The sequence below is a fragment of the Podarcis raffonei genome, chromosome 3 (genome assembly GCF_027172205.1).
Source record: "Podarcis raffonei isolate rPodRaf1 chromosome 3, rPodRaf1.pri, whole genome shotgun sequence".
Lineage (NCBI taxonomy): Eukaryota > Metazoa > Chordata > Lepidosauria > Squamata > Lacertidae > Podarcis > Podarcis raffonei.
In genome coordinates, this window is record NC_070604.1 from 93,206,826 (window position 1) to 93,224,030 (window position 17,205).

General features: G+C 46.4%; 1 protein-coding gene across 1 annotated transcript; it reads left to right on the forward strand.

Annotated features, from left to right (window-relative positions):
• Positions 1-1,176: 1,176 nt before the first annotated feature.
• SDE2 (SDE2 telomere maintenance homolog) lies at positions 1,177-9,900 on the forward strand. The gene is made up of 7 exons (XM_053383035.1): positions 1,177-1,426; positions 3,156-3,273; positions 3,809-3,920; positions 5,508-5,677; positions 7,103-7,211; positions 8,095-8,455; positions 9,224-9,900. Exons 1-7 carry the CDS (start codon positions 1,319-1,321, stop codon positions 9,437-9,439), a joined length of 1,194 nt encoding a protein of 397 aa, XP_053239010.1. The 5' UTR covers positions 1,177-1,318; the 3' UTR covers positions 9,440-9,900.
• The last annotated feature ends 7,305 nt before the right edge of the window (positions 9,901-17,205 follow it).

Here is a 17,205-nt window from a genome sequence, read left to right on the forward strand (position 1 = left end):
GGGGTTGCTGCCATATCTTCAGGCTGTTCCCACTCCCCTTTCAAAAAGATCTGTTCAGATTTGCGCCATACTTGTTTTACAAGCTGAAGACCCAGGCGCTGTGTGTGTGTGTGTGTGTGTGTGTGCACGCGCGCGCGCGCCTGTAGCTGGGAGAGCGAGAGAGCTCTTGCACATACTTATGTTCTGCATCTTTGTAGAAAAGGGATGGCTTTGAAGGAGCTTGGTGGTGTTGCTGGAGTCTTGTGTAATTCAAGTCTTAATTTCCCCTGCCTTAGTTCCTCCCTCCCTTCCTCGCCGCTTGCACAAGTCTTTTCAGGAAAGGCCGGCAGTGAGGCGGTAGCTGTAGCGAGACCGAGGGCTGCGCATCGCCTCCGAAACGGGCACAGCCACTCCTGCCTCGTTGCTGTTGCCACTGGCACGGTAACATGGGCAGTCGCATTTACTATGCTACCACCTGGAGAGCCGGGGGGGGGGGGGAGGAGAGGACACAGATCGTTGCCCCGGAGCTCTCCAGATCGTTGCTCCCAAGCTGGCATTGCCAGGGAATATGGCGTTTGCGAACACAATAAACCGTGCGGAAGAGAGAAGAGGAGCGCGGGGGTGGGGGGAGAGAGGAGGAGGAAAGGCGAGCTCGCCTTTGCGGGTTTTAAAAATATACCAAGCCTAGCGAAATAAGGGGAAGGAGAGTTGCAAATGTTGCTATGCACCCCAGGTTGCAACATTTCCCACTCAGCTCCCCCCGCACCCCGCCTAAGACTCGTCATTTTTCAAAAGGAAGTGCACACTCCTGTAACAACAGGGGGGCTTCCCCTCCCGCCCCCTCATCGTGGTGGGAAAGCAGCGCGGATGCATTTCCACGCACCGCAGAGCGTGCAAAGCTTCTGGGTTATTGGAAATACTGTAAGTGCGGACAGAAGGCCGATGAGCGGAGAGGCAGCCAAAAGGGAACGAAAAACCAAGGCGGGTTGTATCCTGCTCTCGCTCCAAAGGGGTAAATCACTTGAAGCGCCGCCATGAAGCAAGCTCCCGCCGCCGCCTCCTGCTCCTTCCCCTGACAGCCTGCCAATTCCAAGCCTGCCACCCAGCCCCCACCCGCTTTATCTGCCTCCACCAGGCATCCCTCCCAGACCCACCCTCCGTGTCACGTGGGAGGGAAGGGGCTGCAAGGAAACTCTGCTGCTGCTGGCCAGGGAACTTCCAGTGCCCGACTTCCTGTTTTGCGTCCATTACGTCACTGACGCGCGCCAGCGGCCGCGCGTCTTTTCCGGGAAACTGAAGGAGCGACGTGTGGGAAGGTGTTGCTTGAGGAAAGGCGAAAATGGCGTTGTGGGTGCGGGACTTGCTGGCTTCTGGAGCGCAGCCGGTACCTCTGCCGGCCGAAGATCGATCGGTTTGTGGTTTACTCCGCGCTCGTTGCCGGGTACAGGTAAAAAAAATGGGCTCGTGTGAAAGAAGTGGGTGGGATTTGGTCCCTGTGTGAAGGGCGGGATGAGATCCCTCGGGGTTGCTTGTGGTTGGGGGCGCGGGAGCTGGGGGCGCCCCGCTGGAATTGTTAGACTGCCCTCGCCACCCCCCACCCCCAGTTAGCATGATTAGTTGTTGGGGGTGGTGGTAGTTGTAGTCCCAAACGCACCTGGAGGCAAGGGGCTACCCAACTTGTTGTTGTTTAGTCGTTTAGTCGTGTCCGACTCTTCGTGACCCCATGGACCAGAGCACGCCAGGCACCTCTGTCTTCCACTGCCTCCCACAGTTTAGTTAAACTCATGCTGGTAGCCTCGAGAACACTATCCAACCATCTCGTCCTCTGTCGTCCCTTCTCCTTGTGCCCTCCATCTTTCCCAACATCAGGGTCTTTTCCAGGGAGTCTTCTCTTCTCATGAGGTGGCCAAAGTATTGGAGCCTCAGCTTCAGGATCTGTCCTTCCAGGGAGCACTCAGGGCTGATTTCCTTAAGAATGGAGAGGTTTGATCTTCTTGCAGTCCATGGGACTCTCAAGAGTCTCCTCCAGCACCATAATTCAAAAGCATTAATTCTTCGGCGATCAGCCTTCTTTATGGTCCAGCTCTCACTTCCAAACATCACTATTGGGAAAACCATAGCTTTTACTATACGGACCTTTGTTGGCAAGGTGATGTCTCTGCTTTTTAAGATGCTGTCTAGGTTTATCATTGCTTTTCTCCCAAGAAGCAGGCGTCTTTTGATTTCGTGACTGCTGTCACCATCTGCAGTGATCATGGAGCCCAAGAAAGTAAAATCTCACTGCCTCCATTTCTTCCCCTTCTATTTGCCAGGAGGTGATGGGACCAGTGGCCATGATCTTCGTTTTTTTGATGTTGAGCTTCAGACCATATTTTGCGCTCTCTTTCACCCTCAATAAAAGGTTCTTTAATTCCTCCTCACTTTCTGCCATCAAGGGACATAAGTCCCTTTTGCGTTAAAAGCTGGGTAGAGGGCCAAGGAGAAGGGATTTGGTGCCTTTCCTTACGTAGCGAAAGCATGGTGCTTTCTCAGGTCTCACGGCAGTTAAGAGATTTTTAATGGGGCTGATGTTAACTGATTTGGGAAATTCTTTGAGGTGTATAATTCAACACTTGGTAGATGTGTTTTCTGTTGTTGTTGTTTTGCCCCCTCCCAAGAGCTTGGGCAGGTAACAGCATTAAAAGTATAACAAAATGGTACATGATAAAAAGAAGACTAAAGTCCCCCTGTTAAATCCAAAGTCCTCTTGACCAAAGATAGTTTTACAGTTCATTTAGAAAGTGTACAGAGTCTGGACTTTAAGGTGAACGGAGTTTCACAGTTCTGTGACTTGGAAGCATTTCTTATAAGCATTCATAGTTTCTTTTTCTCTTATCTATTACCATTCAGTTAACAGAATCTTTCCAAATTTTAATAGGGGCACTAGCAATTTGTGACTCAGTGGGATGTGACTGATATTGTGTTCTGTGCTGCACATATTTGTATACATTTACTTCGCTAAGTATTGCATCTTTACACAGAGAAGGAACCAGATCTCTTACCCATCTTTTCACCAGCATACAGTTTTAAATAACTTGATTGGAAAATAATCTAATTGCCAGATACTACATATTCAACTGTTGTAGCATTTCAACCTACAGTATATGTTTAATTCTTTCTGACTTGTTTGTATTTAGGGTCTTCCTGAAGATCACTTCTATATAAAGTGTAATGGTCGACTTGTTAATTCTGAAGATGTGCTACAAGAAGGAACTGTTTACAGCCTGGAACCAAGACTGTGTGGTGGGAAAGGAGGTGGGTTCACGGTTGCAACTTTGTGCTAAATAATTAGAATACAATGTAACTCTGAAAGTGGAAATTATAATATGTTTCTTTCATTGCAAGGAGCTATGAAATTTAGCTATGAAGTCTAGTTTTCTACCAAGCCTGGTTTCTCAAGTTTTCCCAGAATGAGCTGCTTTCTGCCAACGCTAAAGTGTTTAACCTTCCCTGTGTGTAACCGAGCTAAGAGTAATTCTGTGCAAGCGCAAAACATTTTCTTAACTACATAGATGCAAAATAAACTTTCTATCTTAAATTTCTGCATGTAGCAGTGGGAAGAAGACAAATATAAATACAAAAAAGGTGAGATCACAGTCTTGATGAGCCTTTCCCAACCTGGTGTCAACCTGTTTTGGACTACGCCTTCCATCAGCTTCCGCATCTGGTTGGAAAAGGCTGATTTTGAGTAGGCATCCTTGCAGTTTAACATTCCATTACCAAATAATCTTGCTATAGTGTTCTCTTATTCTTACCGTTATGCTGCTGACAGCTTGTAATTCTCTCCTAGGTTTTGGATCTATGCTCCGAGCGCTTGGTGCTCAAATTGAGAAGACAACAAATCGAGAAGCTTGCAGAGATCTTAGTGGAAGGAGACTTCGAGATGTTAACCATGAAAAAGCGTGAGTCGTTTATTTCTCACAGAAAATTCCTCTCCACAGAAATGCAGACTAGTAAATTTTTTTGCAGGCTAGTAGCTTTTGTGTGCTTATTTACAAGGTTGGTTAAAGCAGTTAGCCCCTTCAGATGCCCTTATTACGTTATATATAAGGAGGTGAGCAACACATGTGCAGAACAAATGCTTGGAGTGAGCCTGAGATGAGTATTGTGGAATTTTTATTCCTGCTGAAGTTTGATTGGTCTGGTTTGAACTTTGGTTTTAATTGTTAATTTTACATATTTCTGCTCTTGTGAAGGGCAAACTAGAAATATGCTGCTTAAAATAACTTTCGTGGACAAGGCATGTATTTACCCTTCCTGGCCTTCTCTGCAGTAGTTACCATATTTTTCGCCCTATAGGACGCACTTTTACCCCCCCAAAAAATGAAGGGGAAATGTGTGTGCGTCCTATGGGGCGAATGCAGCCTTTCGCTGAAGCCTGGAGAGCGAGAGGGGTCGGTGCGCACCAACCCCTCTCGCTCTCCAGGCTTCAGGAGAGCCGCAGCGCCAGCCCCACAAGGTCGGGGGACAGCGGGGAGGCGGAACGCCGCCATCCTGCTGTCTCCCGATGTGGTCTGCAGGCGGGCGGCGGCGAGAAGAGCGCTTCTCCCCGCCGCCAGCCCCGCAAGCTCCAGGGACAGCTGGGAGGCGCAGCGTGTCTTCCCGCTGTCCCCGGACCTGGTCTGCAGGAGGGCGGCGGGGAGAAGAGCGCTTCTCCCTGCTGCCGGCCCCACAAGCGCCTGGGGGGGGAATATTTTTCCCCCCCTTTATTTCCCCCCCAAAAAACTTGGTGCGTCCTATGGGCCGGTGCGTCCTATGGGGCGAAAAAATACGGTAAACATCTGGAGGATTTTTATTTTCCTTTCTGGTGTCTCATTGACAGTGATCCCTGCCAAACTCCATCAATTAATAAAGACAAAAATAATTTTTTATGTGTTTTGGAAGGAAGCACATGAAGATGTTTTTCTTGTGTTTTGTAGGAAGATGGGAGTTTTTAACACTCACTGTTTAACACGGTTAAACTAAGGAACTCATTCCCAGTAGTGGCCACCAACTTGGATGGCTTTGAATGAAGATTAGACAAATTCATGGAAGGCAAGGCTACTAGGCATGATGGCTGTGCTCTTCCCCCACAGTTGGAGGCAGCAATGCTTCTCAATAAAAGTTTCTGGAAACCACAGAAGGGAAAGAGTGCTCTTGTGCTTGAATCCTGCTTGCGGGTTTCTCACAATCATCTGGTTGGCCACTGTGAGAACAGGATGGTGAACTACATGGACCATTGGCCTGATCTCCTTACATTCTTAATTGCGGGTGGGCAGACTCATGTCCAGCTTGCAGGCTTCCCACAGGCCAGCCACTGCAAGAACTGGGTGCTGGACTAGATGGGCTGTTGGTCTGATCCAGCAGACTCATCTACTGTCCTGTTCCACCCAGAGCTTTTCCTCCCAGCAGTAGGCGGAAAGAGTGCTTGATCCGAAACTATCAAGCCAATGGCAGAGTGGACACATGAAAGTGCGTGTAGTGTCATGTGGCTTATTCTCTCTTAACAGAATGGCCGAATGGGTGAAGCAGCAAGCGGAACGTGAAGCGGACAAGGAGCAAAGGCGTGTGGAAAGACTGAAGCGCAAACTTGCGGAGCCGAAACACTTTTTCACAAACCCAGACTACCAGCAGCAGTGTCACGAGATGGCAGAAAGGCTGGAGGATTCCGTTCTCAAAGGTAGCACAGAGAGCATCATTGGTCGTTATGCTGGATTACATATCTCAATTGGGCCCTTAATTAGTTGCAGCTAAATAGCCTGTCATTATGATGCTCTGGTGCTGAACAGTGTGCCTGTGTGTTTGTGTATTTGCCTTGAATTTTCAACCTCTGGGGTGGACAGCTCTCTCCTTCAATAGAAAGTTTTCTTCCGTTATAGGTGGGACTATGATCCAAAGGTGTCTCTCACTCAGCTTACTGGATGCTCTTGTGGGCAGAAGAGAATTGTCAGTGATTCTCCTCTTCTCCTGTAGCTTCCATTCCACCTCCCTCACTGTCCCAGGGGAGGGGAAGGGTTTGCCCAACCCTCCAAAGCAGATTTTCAGCGGGTGGAATGTGGGGTTGCCGAAACATGCCTCCTTCCTCTTCTGCCTGCATCAGCATCCAGTTCGTGGAGTTCTGCTGAAGGCAAGTCTAGGTGCACTTCCCAGTCTCTGACCTCTCATGATCACTACCTCTCAGTGACTGAGCTGCTCTGTTACAGTGGCTCTGACCATGCACGTATTGCCATGGTGTCCTCCTTGCTGTCACTGGATTAGCTGCTTCAGAATCATCGCGACTTGCAAGACTTAACCTGCAGGCATACAGAACAGTTTGTAGAACCTTAGGAGTTTGAACTCTGGGGTCTGTGAACATCTAAGTGAAATTGAACCCTCTTATTTGTGGCAGTCCTCTGCGGGCCTTGGAATGGCACCTCAGAATGCAGATTGGTTCAATGATATCATTGCCTTGTGATGACAACAACAGTGAATGCTCGTAAATATGAATAGGCTTGTTAAGATTTCGTTTTGGAAAATGGTTGTTGAAAATGAAATTCCTTGGTGTTTATTTTGATAGTTGGATTTCGATAAATTTTAAAAGGCTGCTGAGATAATTTAGTGGAACATCCCCCCCCCCATTACTCTGTGGAAGAGCAATAAAATGCAAAGCAAAGGGGATTTTCAAATTATTGATTTTGTTATATTTCTATCCCACCTTTTCTCCGAAGGATTCAAGGTACACAGTTCTCCCCCTCTCCATTTTATCATTGCAGCAACCTTCTGGGGCAGGTTAGGCTGAGAAATGGTAATTGGCCCAGCATCATCCAGTGAGATTAATGGTTCAGTGGGGATTTGAACCCTGGTCACCCAGGTTCAAATTCAACACTAACCACTATTTTGCTATCATCTGCACTGCGTACTGGTGATGCCTTAAATAACATTGTCAGAGCTGAAAAGTAAGCTAAATGAAACTCTGATTTAGTGGGAAATTAGAGATAAATAGAAATTGTGCTTTCATTTCTTAATTCTCATACCTGTTTTTTTATTATGTCATTGTCTGTGTTTGATTTGAAATGCCAGGGATTAAATGGAGAAGGAAGAGTTGACTGATTTTGCTCCTTTTCAGGCATGCAAGCATCTTCTAGCACAATGGTCTCGCCAGAGAGCAGTGAGAGCCGGAAACGGCCAGCTGATTCTGAAAAGGGAGCTACGTCTGAGAAGAAGAAGTGCTTTTGGTGAGCATTGCAGTTTGATCCTTCTAACTAGATGAGAAGGTGCGTGAATAAAGATTGTAAGGAAAAGGAACAGAATTGCTTCCTTTAAAAGGAAGCAGGTGGCCTTAAATACAGTGGCATGGATCCTAAGAACCATAAGCACTGATCTGCTCATGAAATTAGGTTTCTCACTGCCTCTGCTTGCAAGTAATCCATTGGATCCAAATTAATAATCCTCTACAACAGCTCAGCACGTTGAACCCTTTAAGTTCACTGCAGAATGCAGCAGATAAACTAGAAGGCGGCTTATTATAGCAATATTCTGTGTAAGTATTCAAGATGGCAGAGCTCCATGGTTTCAGCAGAGTAATTGAATGAGCCCCTTGGAATTGGGTGGGAATAGTGTGTTGGAGGTTTTGTGCCTGTTTGGGCGCTTATGGTCTCCGATTTTCTACTCTACTTTTAGAAAGACTAGCCCTTTTGATACCATTACCATGATGTTTGGTGACTTCTATGGAATTTTAGTACTGCAAGAGCTTCACTGGAATTGGTCTTGCATTAATTCCATTGGTAGGGCCGGCCCTACTTGGTTGCCTCAGGTGACAGATGTTGAGGAGATAGTGAGTGGGTTTGTGTCCCATGCAGCCTATTCTTCACCCTGTAAGCTAGCCTGCTGCCTTCAGGTACAGTGAAGGATGCTGAAGTAAAATCCAGTTGCCAGAACCCTCAGCTTCTGTATATGAAATTGGGTAGGAAAATGTGTTCTTCATTGCCAGAACTTGTGTTCCTTTCATAGTTGTTGGGGCAAAAGGCTTTTGGGCAAATTGCCAAACCTCTGTGCTTTGCTGACGCTATTTGTAAAAACACACACTTTTAAAAAACGGATTTTCATTGATTGTGGTAGGTTGGGGGTGGAAGGCTTGGAGGACCCTGACAGTTCACAAGACAGCAGTAGCAGTGAAGATGACGACTCACCTGGCACATCAGGAAGTTGCACAGTGTCATCCGGCAACCATGTGAAGATGGTGGAAAGTACAGAACAGTGTCCCAACAGTTCTGAAGATTCTAGAAGTTGCTCTTCAGCCTCTGACGCAGCTGAGAATTTGCAAGAAGAAGGGAAGCGTGCTAGAAAGGATCTGGTAGAGGATCCACCTATCAGCGAAGCTGCAGCTGTCGAGAAACATGAAACAGCAAGGACAACAAAGGACAGAGATCAGGCGCATGCCTCAGATACGCAGGAACCTGTGAGCCAGTTACAGAGCACAGTAAGTATGATGCTTATTAGGTCTGACTAGAAGTTTATTTATATATAAATATATATATTGAAATGCAACTGAAATGCAGTTGAAATGCAACTTGCTACCATTCCCCATAGCTTATATTTTCACTCACAATGTGATGATTGCAATGTCACGTCTCATCCTTCCAGATACATTTTTGGGAGTGGGAGGGTAGGATGGTGGTGGCTATTGTTATCTATCTATCTATCTATCTATCTATCTATCTATCTATCATCTATCTATCTATCTATCAGTAGATTCTACTGACCTACACACACACACACTCAGCTGGGCCCTGAGAAAAATGCTGTCCCATTTACTGGGCTGCTCTGGTCCATGGGGTCACGAAGAGTCAGACATGACTAAATGACTAAACAACAACAACAACTCTTAACCATAGATCGGGGTGGAGAAAGTGTGGCTCTCCAGAAGTTGCTGGGCTGCAACTCCCATTGGCTGGAGCTAACAACATCTGACAACATCATCTAGCAACATCTGGAGGGCTATAGGTTGCCCAACCCTGCCACAGAACCTCTTTGGTTAAATTGAAACATATATACAGGATTTTGGAGTCCTATAAGGATGCTCCTATAACTTAAACTCAACACGCACCGTGTTAGATGACTGCGATATCCCAGATTGAAAACATGTAGTTGTTTTTTCCTTTTCCTTTTTGCTGAAAAGCTTTTTGTCTCTTTGGGTATTCATGACACACGTTTAAAACACTGCCTGTTTCCCTTTGTTTTTTGTTAGGAGACTTCAACAATAGATCTTTTGGAATTCAACTCTGTTGCCGAACTGGAAGCCATAGGACTAGACAAGCTGAAGTTTGAGCTGACGGCTTTGGGACTGAAATGTGGGGGCACCCTGCAGGAAAGAGCAGCGCGGCTTTTCTCAGTGAGGGGTCTGCTGAGAGATCAGATAGATCCTGCTTTGTTTGCTAAGCCTTCAAAAGGGAAAAAGAAATAATTTTTAAAACTGTTTTTTGTTTTTTTTCAAGATTCTTCATATTCTGCTGTTTTTGTATAGTGATCTCTTTTCCAGGAAAGAAGAGGCAAATTTGTTCAATCTTTAAATACAGTTCTTATATGAGTAACTGGGGGGGGGGGGGGAGCGAAGGTTTTTGCCGGCTGACTCATTGTTGGCTTCTTGATTTTTGTGCAAGTCCTGATAGCTTTTGCACAACAAGATCATAGCAAGATGCTATGTTTGTTTTTGTTTTTTTACGTTGAAGCCTGCTTGCTAAGAGTAGTGAGTGGCAAATGTTTTAAATGCTATAAAGTCGTTTAAAAATAAAAATAAAATTCTAAGAATGGCATTGGGTGATACAGAAGAAAATGAATGATAGGAAAGAAATGCTGTATGTGGTTGTATGAATAGTTAATAAAAGCCAAAGCTACGGACTGGGGGTTGAATCTTCTCAAACCTGATTTCATGTTTGCGACTGGTGTTTTTAATGCAATACTTGTTGCAAGGATACCGACAAACATGTGAGAACTGTTACTCATCAACCTGGGGCAGCGTGCCCTTCCAGGCAACATCTATTATAGCAGCAAGCCCATTTTGGGAACAAACATTGTTTAGATGTTTTTCACCAGCCAATGCTGAGGTTTGAGTTAACTGCTGACGAACACCAGATATGCCAAGGCCTGCTAATTTCATAAATAAAACCTTAATTCATCTGTAACTAGAAATAGGCAAAGTGGTGTACTTCCTTCTGTGAAAATTCTCCATGGGCTAAATGACTTGCATAACCATAGTTTAACGGTTCATCCATTCTCCCTCCTTCAATCTCTTTTCTCTACCATTTATTTTAAGAAACACACAAGGAGGCTACATCTACACCAATAAATCATATAAAATACAAGTGCATTTGCCATTTATTAATAGATTCCACTTACATCCTGCCTGCCTTCTACCAAACCCAAAGAGGTGGCCTCCTATCCAGACACAGACCAACCCCTCCTTTTTATAATTATTGCCTTAGCTGGATAGGAAGTGGTCTCTCACCTGCTGCCCACGCCACCTTTAACAAAATACTTCTCACTTTTGCACTTCTCCAAACCCTTTCTATGGCCTCTGGAATTTCCTGGCTTTAAAGCAAGGTTTCTTTATAATGGTGTTAAAGTTCATAGCAGGTGCTAAGACTGTCACGAGAAGGGTTTCCCTAAAAAAATGTCCTGATGCACAGCTTAAATCAAATGATATCTGCTGAAATCTGAATTTTGCATAGGTTTAATCTAAAGACTTCCATTTTCATCCAGCAATGCTGATATGAGGGGAAGAGGGGAGCCTCTGTATGCCTTGCTATATGGGAAATTACTTGTGTAAACAGGTACATTTCCTGCAGTTCCAGGGCTGGGACCTCCCATCTGAGTTTGGGACGGCTGTCTACACTACTACTTTATTTGTATAAGCTTAGACCGCCCAATTACAATTAATGATTGTCTTTACAGGTGTGGTTCCCAAAGAGATGGACTCTGAGCAAAATTCCCCATTAGCTTTTCAGCGCTCTAGCCAGCCAGCAATGAACCTCCAAAGAATGCCATGAAAATATATTTGTTACTGAAGTCTCAGGCTTGCAAGAGCCCTGCTGTCAAGTATAATGTTTAATTGAGTACTTTTGCTGAATATAGAGTGGGAAGGACTGAGAGGTGGTTTTCTATGGCGAAGAGGCCAGCTCTTTCCTCCTTGCTAATAATGCAAGGATTATTATACCCAGAGTGGTTACTTGCTCTGTGGGTATGATTGGAAGCTGGATCGCTCCCTATCACTGTTTCCAGAGCTCCTGAAAATGTTCATGTCCTCTTATTAGGTCATGGGAAAGCGAGTTGTTTTTTAATTTTTATTAAATATATTCTTGTGCAACAAGACAAATTAATAAAAGTGTCTCCATTCTCAATTCAGAGTCTTTTTCACAGTCCATTTACATTCGGTATGAGACATTTGCATTGTGTGGTTTGGAAAGGGGATAATTATATTTCATTCTATTGTGTAGTGTTTGTGCAGGGTTTTTGTGACAGCATCACATGGGTAGGTCATACACACACACACACACAAACACGGTAAAGGGACCCCTGACCATTAGGTCCAGCTGCGACCGACTCTGGGGTTGCGGCGCTCATCTCGTTTTATTGGCCATGTGGCCAGCATGACTAAGCTGCTTTTGGCAAACCAGAGCAGCGCACAGAAATGCCGTTTACCTTCCTGCCGGAGTGGTACCTATTTATCTACTTGCACTTTGACGTGCTTTAGAACTGCTAGGTTGGCAGGAGCAGGGATCGAGCAACGAGAGCTCACCCCGTCACGGGGATTCGAACCGCCAACCTTCTGATCAGCAAGTCTTAGGCTCTGTGGTTTAACCCACAGTGCCACTCGGTTAGTTGTGTTCAGTTGGTTTCAGTGTGGTTTGTTTGTGAGTGGTGGGTGTTGTTGAGTCAGATTAGCCATATTGTTTGGTAGAAGGGGAAGAAGGTGAGTTCAACTATGGAAGTAGCTTGTCCATACTTGTTATGTATGCTCTCTTGCAATGTAAATGTGTAGAGTTGCTTTCGTCTATTAGACGTAGGGTTGCCATGTCAGCAGCACCTCAGACCCTGAGATTTCCGGTCCCAAACCTGAGACCTAGAGGTGGCCCAGTGGTGTCACAGAGGGAGGGCCTCTTTCCCCTCAGCCACCCCCTGGCAAAGGAGGAGGAGAGCGGGGGAGAGTGCACTGCCCCCGGTAGCACAATCCCCAGGGTACCATCGCAGCTGCCCCCCCGCCCGCGGTGGGTGCCCCGCCCCCTGGTGGCATGCCCCGCCCCTGGGACATGCGCCAGCCCCACGCCCGCCTGCTCTCTGCCCCCAGTGCCGGAGCATGAAGCTCTGCCACTGCACCCACCATGTCCTTTAGTGACATCACAGCTGTTACCCACTGGGTTCTGTTGGGGAAGAGGAAAAGGCCATGTGCTTTTGCTTTTGTGACATCACAGGTAGTCCTTAGCCAATGGTAACAGCTTGCAAAGCCTCACAATTGTGGGTGCACCTCAGCAGAGATTTATTTGTATCCTTGTTGATTATTAAAAAATATTGATTATAGCTCACCCTTCATCTGTCATGGAGGGGGAAACCACACCATAACACTGTTGTATAGGGGCATTTTTAGCACAATGACTGCATTTCTTTATGGGGAATCTTCCAGGGGCCTCATGCCAGAGTTGAGGAGGGCCAGAGGCAAAGGGGAGTGGAGCAAGTAATATGACTCTTGATTTTGTGCAGTTGGTTCCATTCCAGCTGTGCAAAAGCCAGAGGTTTCTGCCCCTACCCTCAAATCTCTCAATCCAGTTAAGCATGAAGCACTGTCACAGCTGAAGGAAACATTCAAACCATGGAAAAACTCTTGAGGCAGGTATGGAACAAGACTGATGAGGGACATGGCACAGGGAGCATCCCAAGGACCAGATGGAGTGGCCCGGAGGGCTGCATTTGGCCTGCAGGCTAAGGTTCCCTAGGGTATGCTATGGAGTGATCAATGAGTTCCTTTTACCATAGAGTAGGCACAGAGCAAACATATCCATTCTTAAGGAAATCAGCCCTGAGTGCTCACTGGAAGGACAGATCCTGAAGCTGAGACTCCAATACTTTGGCCACCTCATGAGAAGAGAAGACTCCCTGGAAAAGACCCTGATGTTGGGAAAGATGGAGGGCACAAGGAGAAGGGGACGACAGAGGACGAGATGGTTGGATAGTGTTTTCGAGGTTACCAGCATGAGTTTGACCAAACTGCGGGAGGCAGTGGAAGATAGGGGTGCCTGGCATGCTCTGGTCCATGGGGTCACGAAGAGTCGGACACGACTAAATGACTAAACAACAACAACAAGGCACAGGCCTCGTAGGCTGTCTAGTCTTTCCTGGGCTCAGTGTAGGAAATAGAGGGCCAGCCCATTTCCAACAGTCTCTATCTGAAGACTTCCAGCAAGAGAGAGACCACCACTCCTCCAGCGAACTGAGCCTAGTGTTGAACTCTCTTGCCATTAAGAAGTTTCTCCTGATATTCACCTGAATGCAATTGGGGCACGATAATCTAAATTTCATATATATGCTCACAGGGTCTGAGCTGGTGGTAACTGACCAGGAACGAGACCTGGGGGCATAGGGGCCAACTCCTAGAGGCAGGGGTAGCTTAACCCCCACAATAAAATATTTGAGAAGGTAAAGGTAAAGGTACCCCTGCCCGTACGGGCCAGTCTTGCCAGACTCTAGGGTTGTGCGCCCATCTCACTCAAGAGGCCGGGGGCCAGCGCTGTCCGGAGACACTTCCGGGTCACGTGGCCAGCGTGACATCGCTGCTCTGGCGAGCCAGAGCCGCACACGGAAACGCCGTTTACCTTCCCGCTGGTAAGCGGTCCCTGTTTATCTACTTGCACCCAGGAGTGCTTTCAAACTGCTAGGTTGACAGGCGCTGGGACTGAACAACGGGAGCGCACCCTGCTGCGGGGATTCGAACCGCCGACTTTTCAATCAGCAAGCCCTAGGGGCTGAGGCTTTTACCAACAGCGCCACCCGCGTCCCATTTGAGGAGGTTAGCCCCCCCCAAAAGTTGATGGGCATTGCCACTCAGATGCTATGTGTGTACCGTGTCATGCGATTGATTGGCCCCTTGGCCTGATCCAACAGGGCTCTTTAAGTTTTTCTCCTTATCGTCCTGTGACCTCAGCCCATTAGGTCTAATCCTACTCCCTGAAAGTGTCCTCTTCTACATGACAACCTTCTGGTATTTAAAGAGAGCTACAATGTCCAATCCTTCAGTCTTTTCCAATGGCAAAGAGGAGGGGAGGAGGTTGTATGCTGAAAACCTACATAGTGGGAAAATGTAGAAATCGTATTTCACTGTCAAACAACCAGATGATCTGAGCTCATGTATCAGCAGTTCATTGTCGTGAAGCATGATACCAAACAGACTGATCAATCATGCTTGATTTTGTTTTTAATCTCTGCCATTATCCATAATTCTTCGTTGACTTTCAAATACGATGGCAACATTCCGCCACCAGGTGTCGCTGGGCACCAACTAAATCGACGAAAAGCTCTTTACACTGCACAACTGTTGAGCTAGATTGCTAGAAGATCCTTTACAATGGTTTGATCATATGTTTTATTAATAATATAAGTTTATTGTCTGGTATGAATAGATTATTTGTTAATTATTCAAAGGTGCTTCCTCTTTAAAAATGGCATCAACATTCTATTTGCTCAGCATCTCCCTACCAGAATCCTTACCCGATTCACTTTAATGCGTGCGCTAGAGTGCATAGGGGGAATTCCTATGGTTTCAGTTTTATATTTAAGACTAGAGCATAACATATCTTACATAGATTGCAAATGAATTTAAGTCTCGACACTTCCGTCTAACTGGTTTAGGGATTAAGATGGCCTCTGTTTTGCTGGAAGAGCTGTGCATTTAACAGCTGCAGGAAGGTAGCTGTTCAGCTTATTGTCCATCATCCAGACAGATGACAATGAGAAATAGAGCTGGGTTGGTGTCATCCACATGTTGATGGCACCTCTCTCCAAATTCCAGCAGCTTCATATAGCTGTTGAACAGCATGGGAGATAAGATGGAATCTTGCAGGACTCCACGGCACAGATTCTATGGGACTGAGCAACAGTCCCCCAATGCTGTCTTCCGGAGCTGGTCTCGCAGGTAGCATCAGAACTACGAAATTGCCTCTCACACCCAGTCTACAGACAGGGCCCACTCACCCATGAGGCAAGGTGAGCCGGCTGCCTCAGGTGGCAGAATTCACCGGGGCAGCAGATCCCGATGTCAATCTTTATTCCTCCTTATTTCATGATGTAGATTTTCCCTCAGCCTTTTTTTCATGGCAAAGAGGGGGGTGTGATTTGGGGGTCCGTCTCAGGTTCCACAATATCTTGGGCCAGCTGCCCACAGATACTATGGCCAATGGTCTTAAATACCTCTGAGAGATTAAGGAGAAATGATAGGGTCATCCTTTCCCTGTCCCGTTCCCCATAAAGGACATCAAGCATGGTGATCAGGGCCACTTCAGCCCCAAACCCAGGTTTGAATCCAGAATGGAGAAAGTCCAGCTGTTACTGGCCTACAGCATCTGAGCAACCACCATCCTCTTTAAGAACCTTCTCTAATAAGGGGCTATTTACAGCTAAGCAGTAGTGCTTCCAAACCGTCAGGTCCAAGGAGGACTTCTTAAGCAGTGGTCACACCACCACCTCTTTTGAGTGCAGCAGAAACCACTCCCTCAGGAAAAGACACTTTTGTCACACACCCCTAGCAGCCCCTTTCTGGCTACTCGTGATCAGGCAAGAAGAGCAAAGGTCGAGGGAACACAGGGAAGGTCAAACCTCTTGGTCAAGCTGTAAAAGCTGGAAATGATCCTATAGTACCTGACCAGATTAAATGTAGTTAATAAATAAATTTAATCCCTGTACGTAGTAAAATTATACAAGTAAAATTATTTTTGAAAACTGTTTATGCATGTCTCCAAAGCACTTTCCATTATATACGGAGTTGTTACAGCAATCCCCAGCACCAAAGTATAGATTCAGAAAAAGATTTTTGTGTTACCTAGTCCTATTAGGCTTCCATGGTTAACTTTCAGAAAGGCTGGGAAGTCTGCTGCTACAAAAACAACAAAGCTTCTTGACTGTGACACAATTGCTTGTGGAATAAAGTCCATTGCATCAGATCACAGGCAGTTCACCTGCAGGGGGCAGCAGAGACCATTGCTTGTTGACAGCTCCATTTCCCAAATAGAAAAGGCTGGGAATTTAGGCTCCTCCAGGGCTCCTCCAGTTTATTAAGCGTTCATCCTGATTTCCCCACAGGGAGGTTATATGATGTCAGCTTTTTACTGAGCACTTGTTTCGATTTGTTTCTGGAGAGCTGGCTATCCCACACTTTTTAGGCCATTCCTAACTACAAAGATTCTGTTATTGGGGGGGTTTTTTGCTTTTGTTTTTAAAGTGGATTTGTTGCACCAGAGCTGCTTTAATTGCACAAACCTAATTTTGTAGAAGGCTAGTATTTCTCAAGCAGTGGATGGTAACTGAGCAGTGAGTGGGCCTTGGGCCACTTTCAGACTGGTTTCAGCAGCTTGCCAATTACCCAGAGGCTTGCTAGAGATCTTCAGAGAGACAGGACAGCTGTTTGTGTGGAATACCCTCACCTCTGGATTTTTTTGTATTGAGCAGGGGTTGGACTAGACCGATTGCCTGTAAAGCCCCTCCCACGCTTAACAAACATAGCTGCCAAGTGTCCCTTATTTGAAGGGACAGTCCCTTATTCCAGCGCCACGTCCCGCTGCTGTCCCTTATTGATGGATGTCCCTTAAATGTCCTTTAAATGATGTCCCTTAACTTTCAAAGGAAGCAGCTCCTCTCCCTCCCTCCCTGCCAGCCAGGGAGGAGGGAGGCTCCAACTGTGTTGCTTGGCTGTGTTGCTCACCCAATAAGAAGTCTAAGAACAACTGGGGGGTGGAGCTTGCATGTCTTGTGTGTGGCTAGTTAATGCAAGCTGAGGGGGTTTTTGAATGCTGGACGCCATTTTGTTGCACGTGCTGCTGCAAACTTTGCAGTGCAAAGCCAGGCCGGGGAGCCATCTTAAGTTGAGGCTGCATAGGCCTTGTGGTGCATGTGATTCAGATTCTATTCAGCTGAACCTCTGGTTACAAAGTTGGTTGGACAGTGTTCTCGAAGCTACCAGCATGAGTGTGA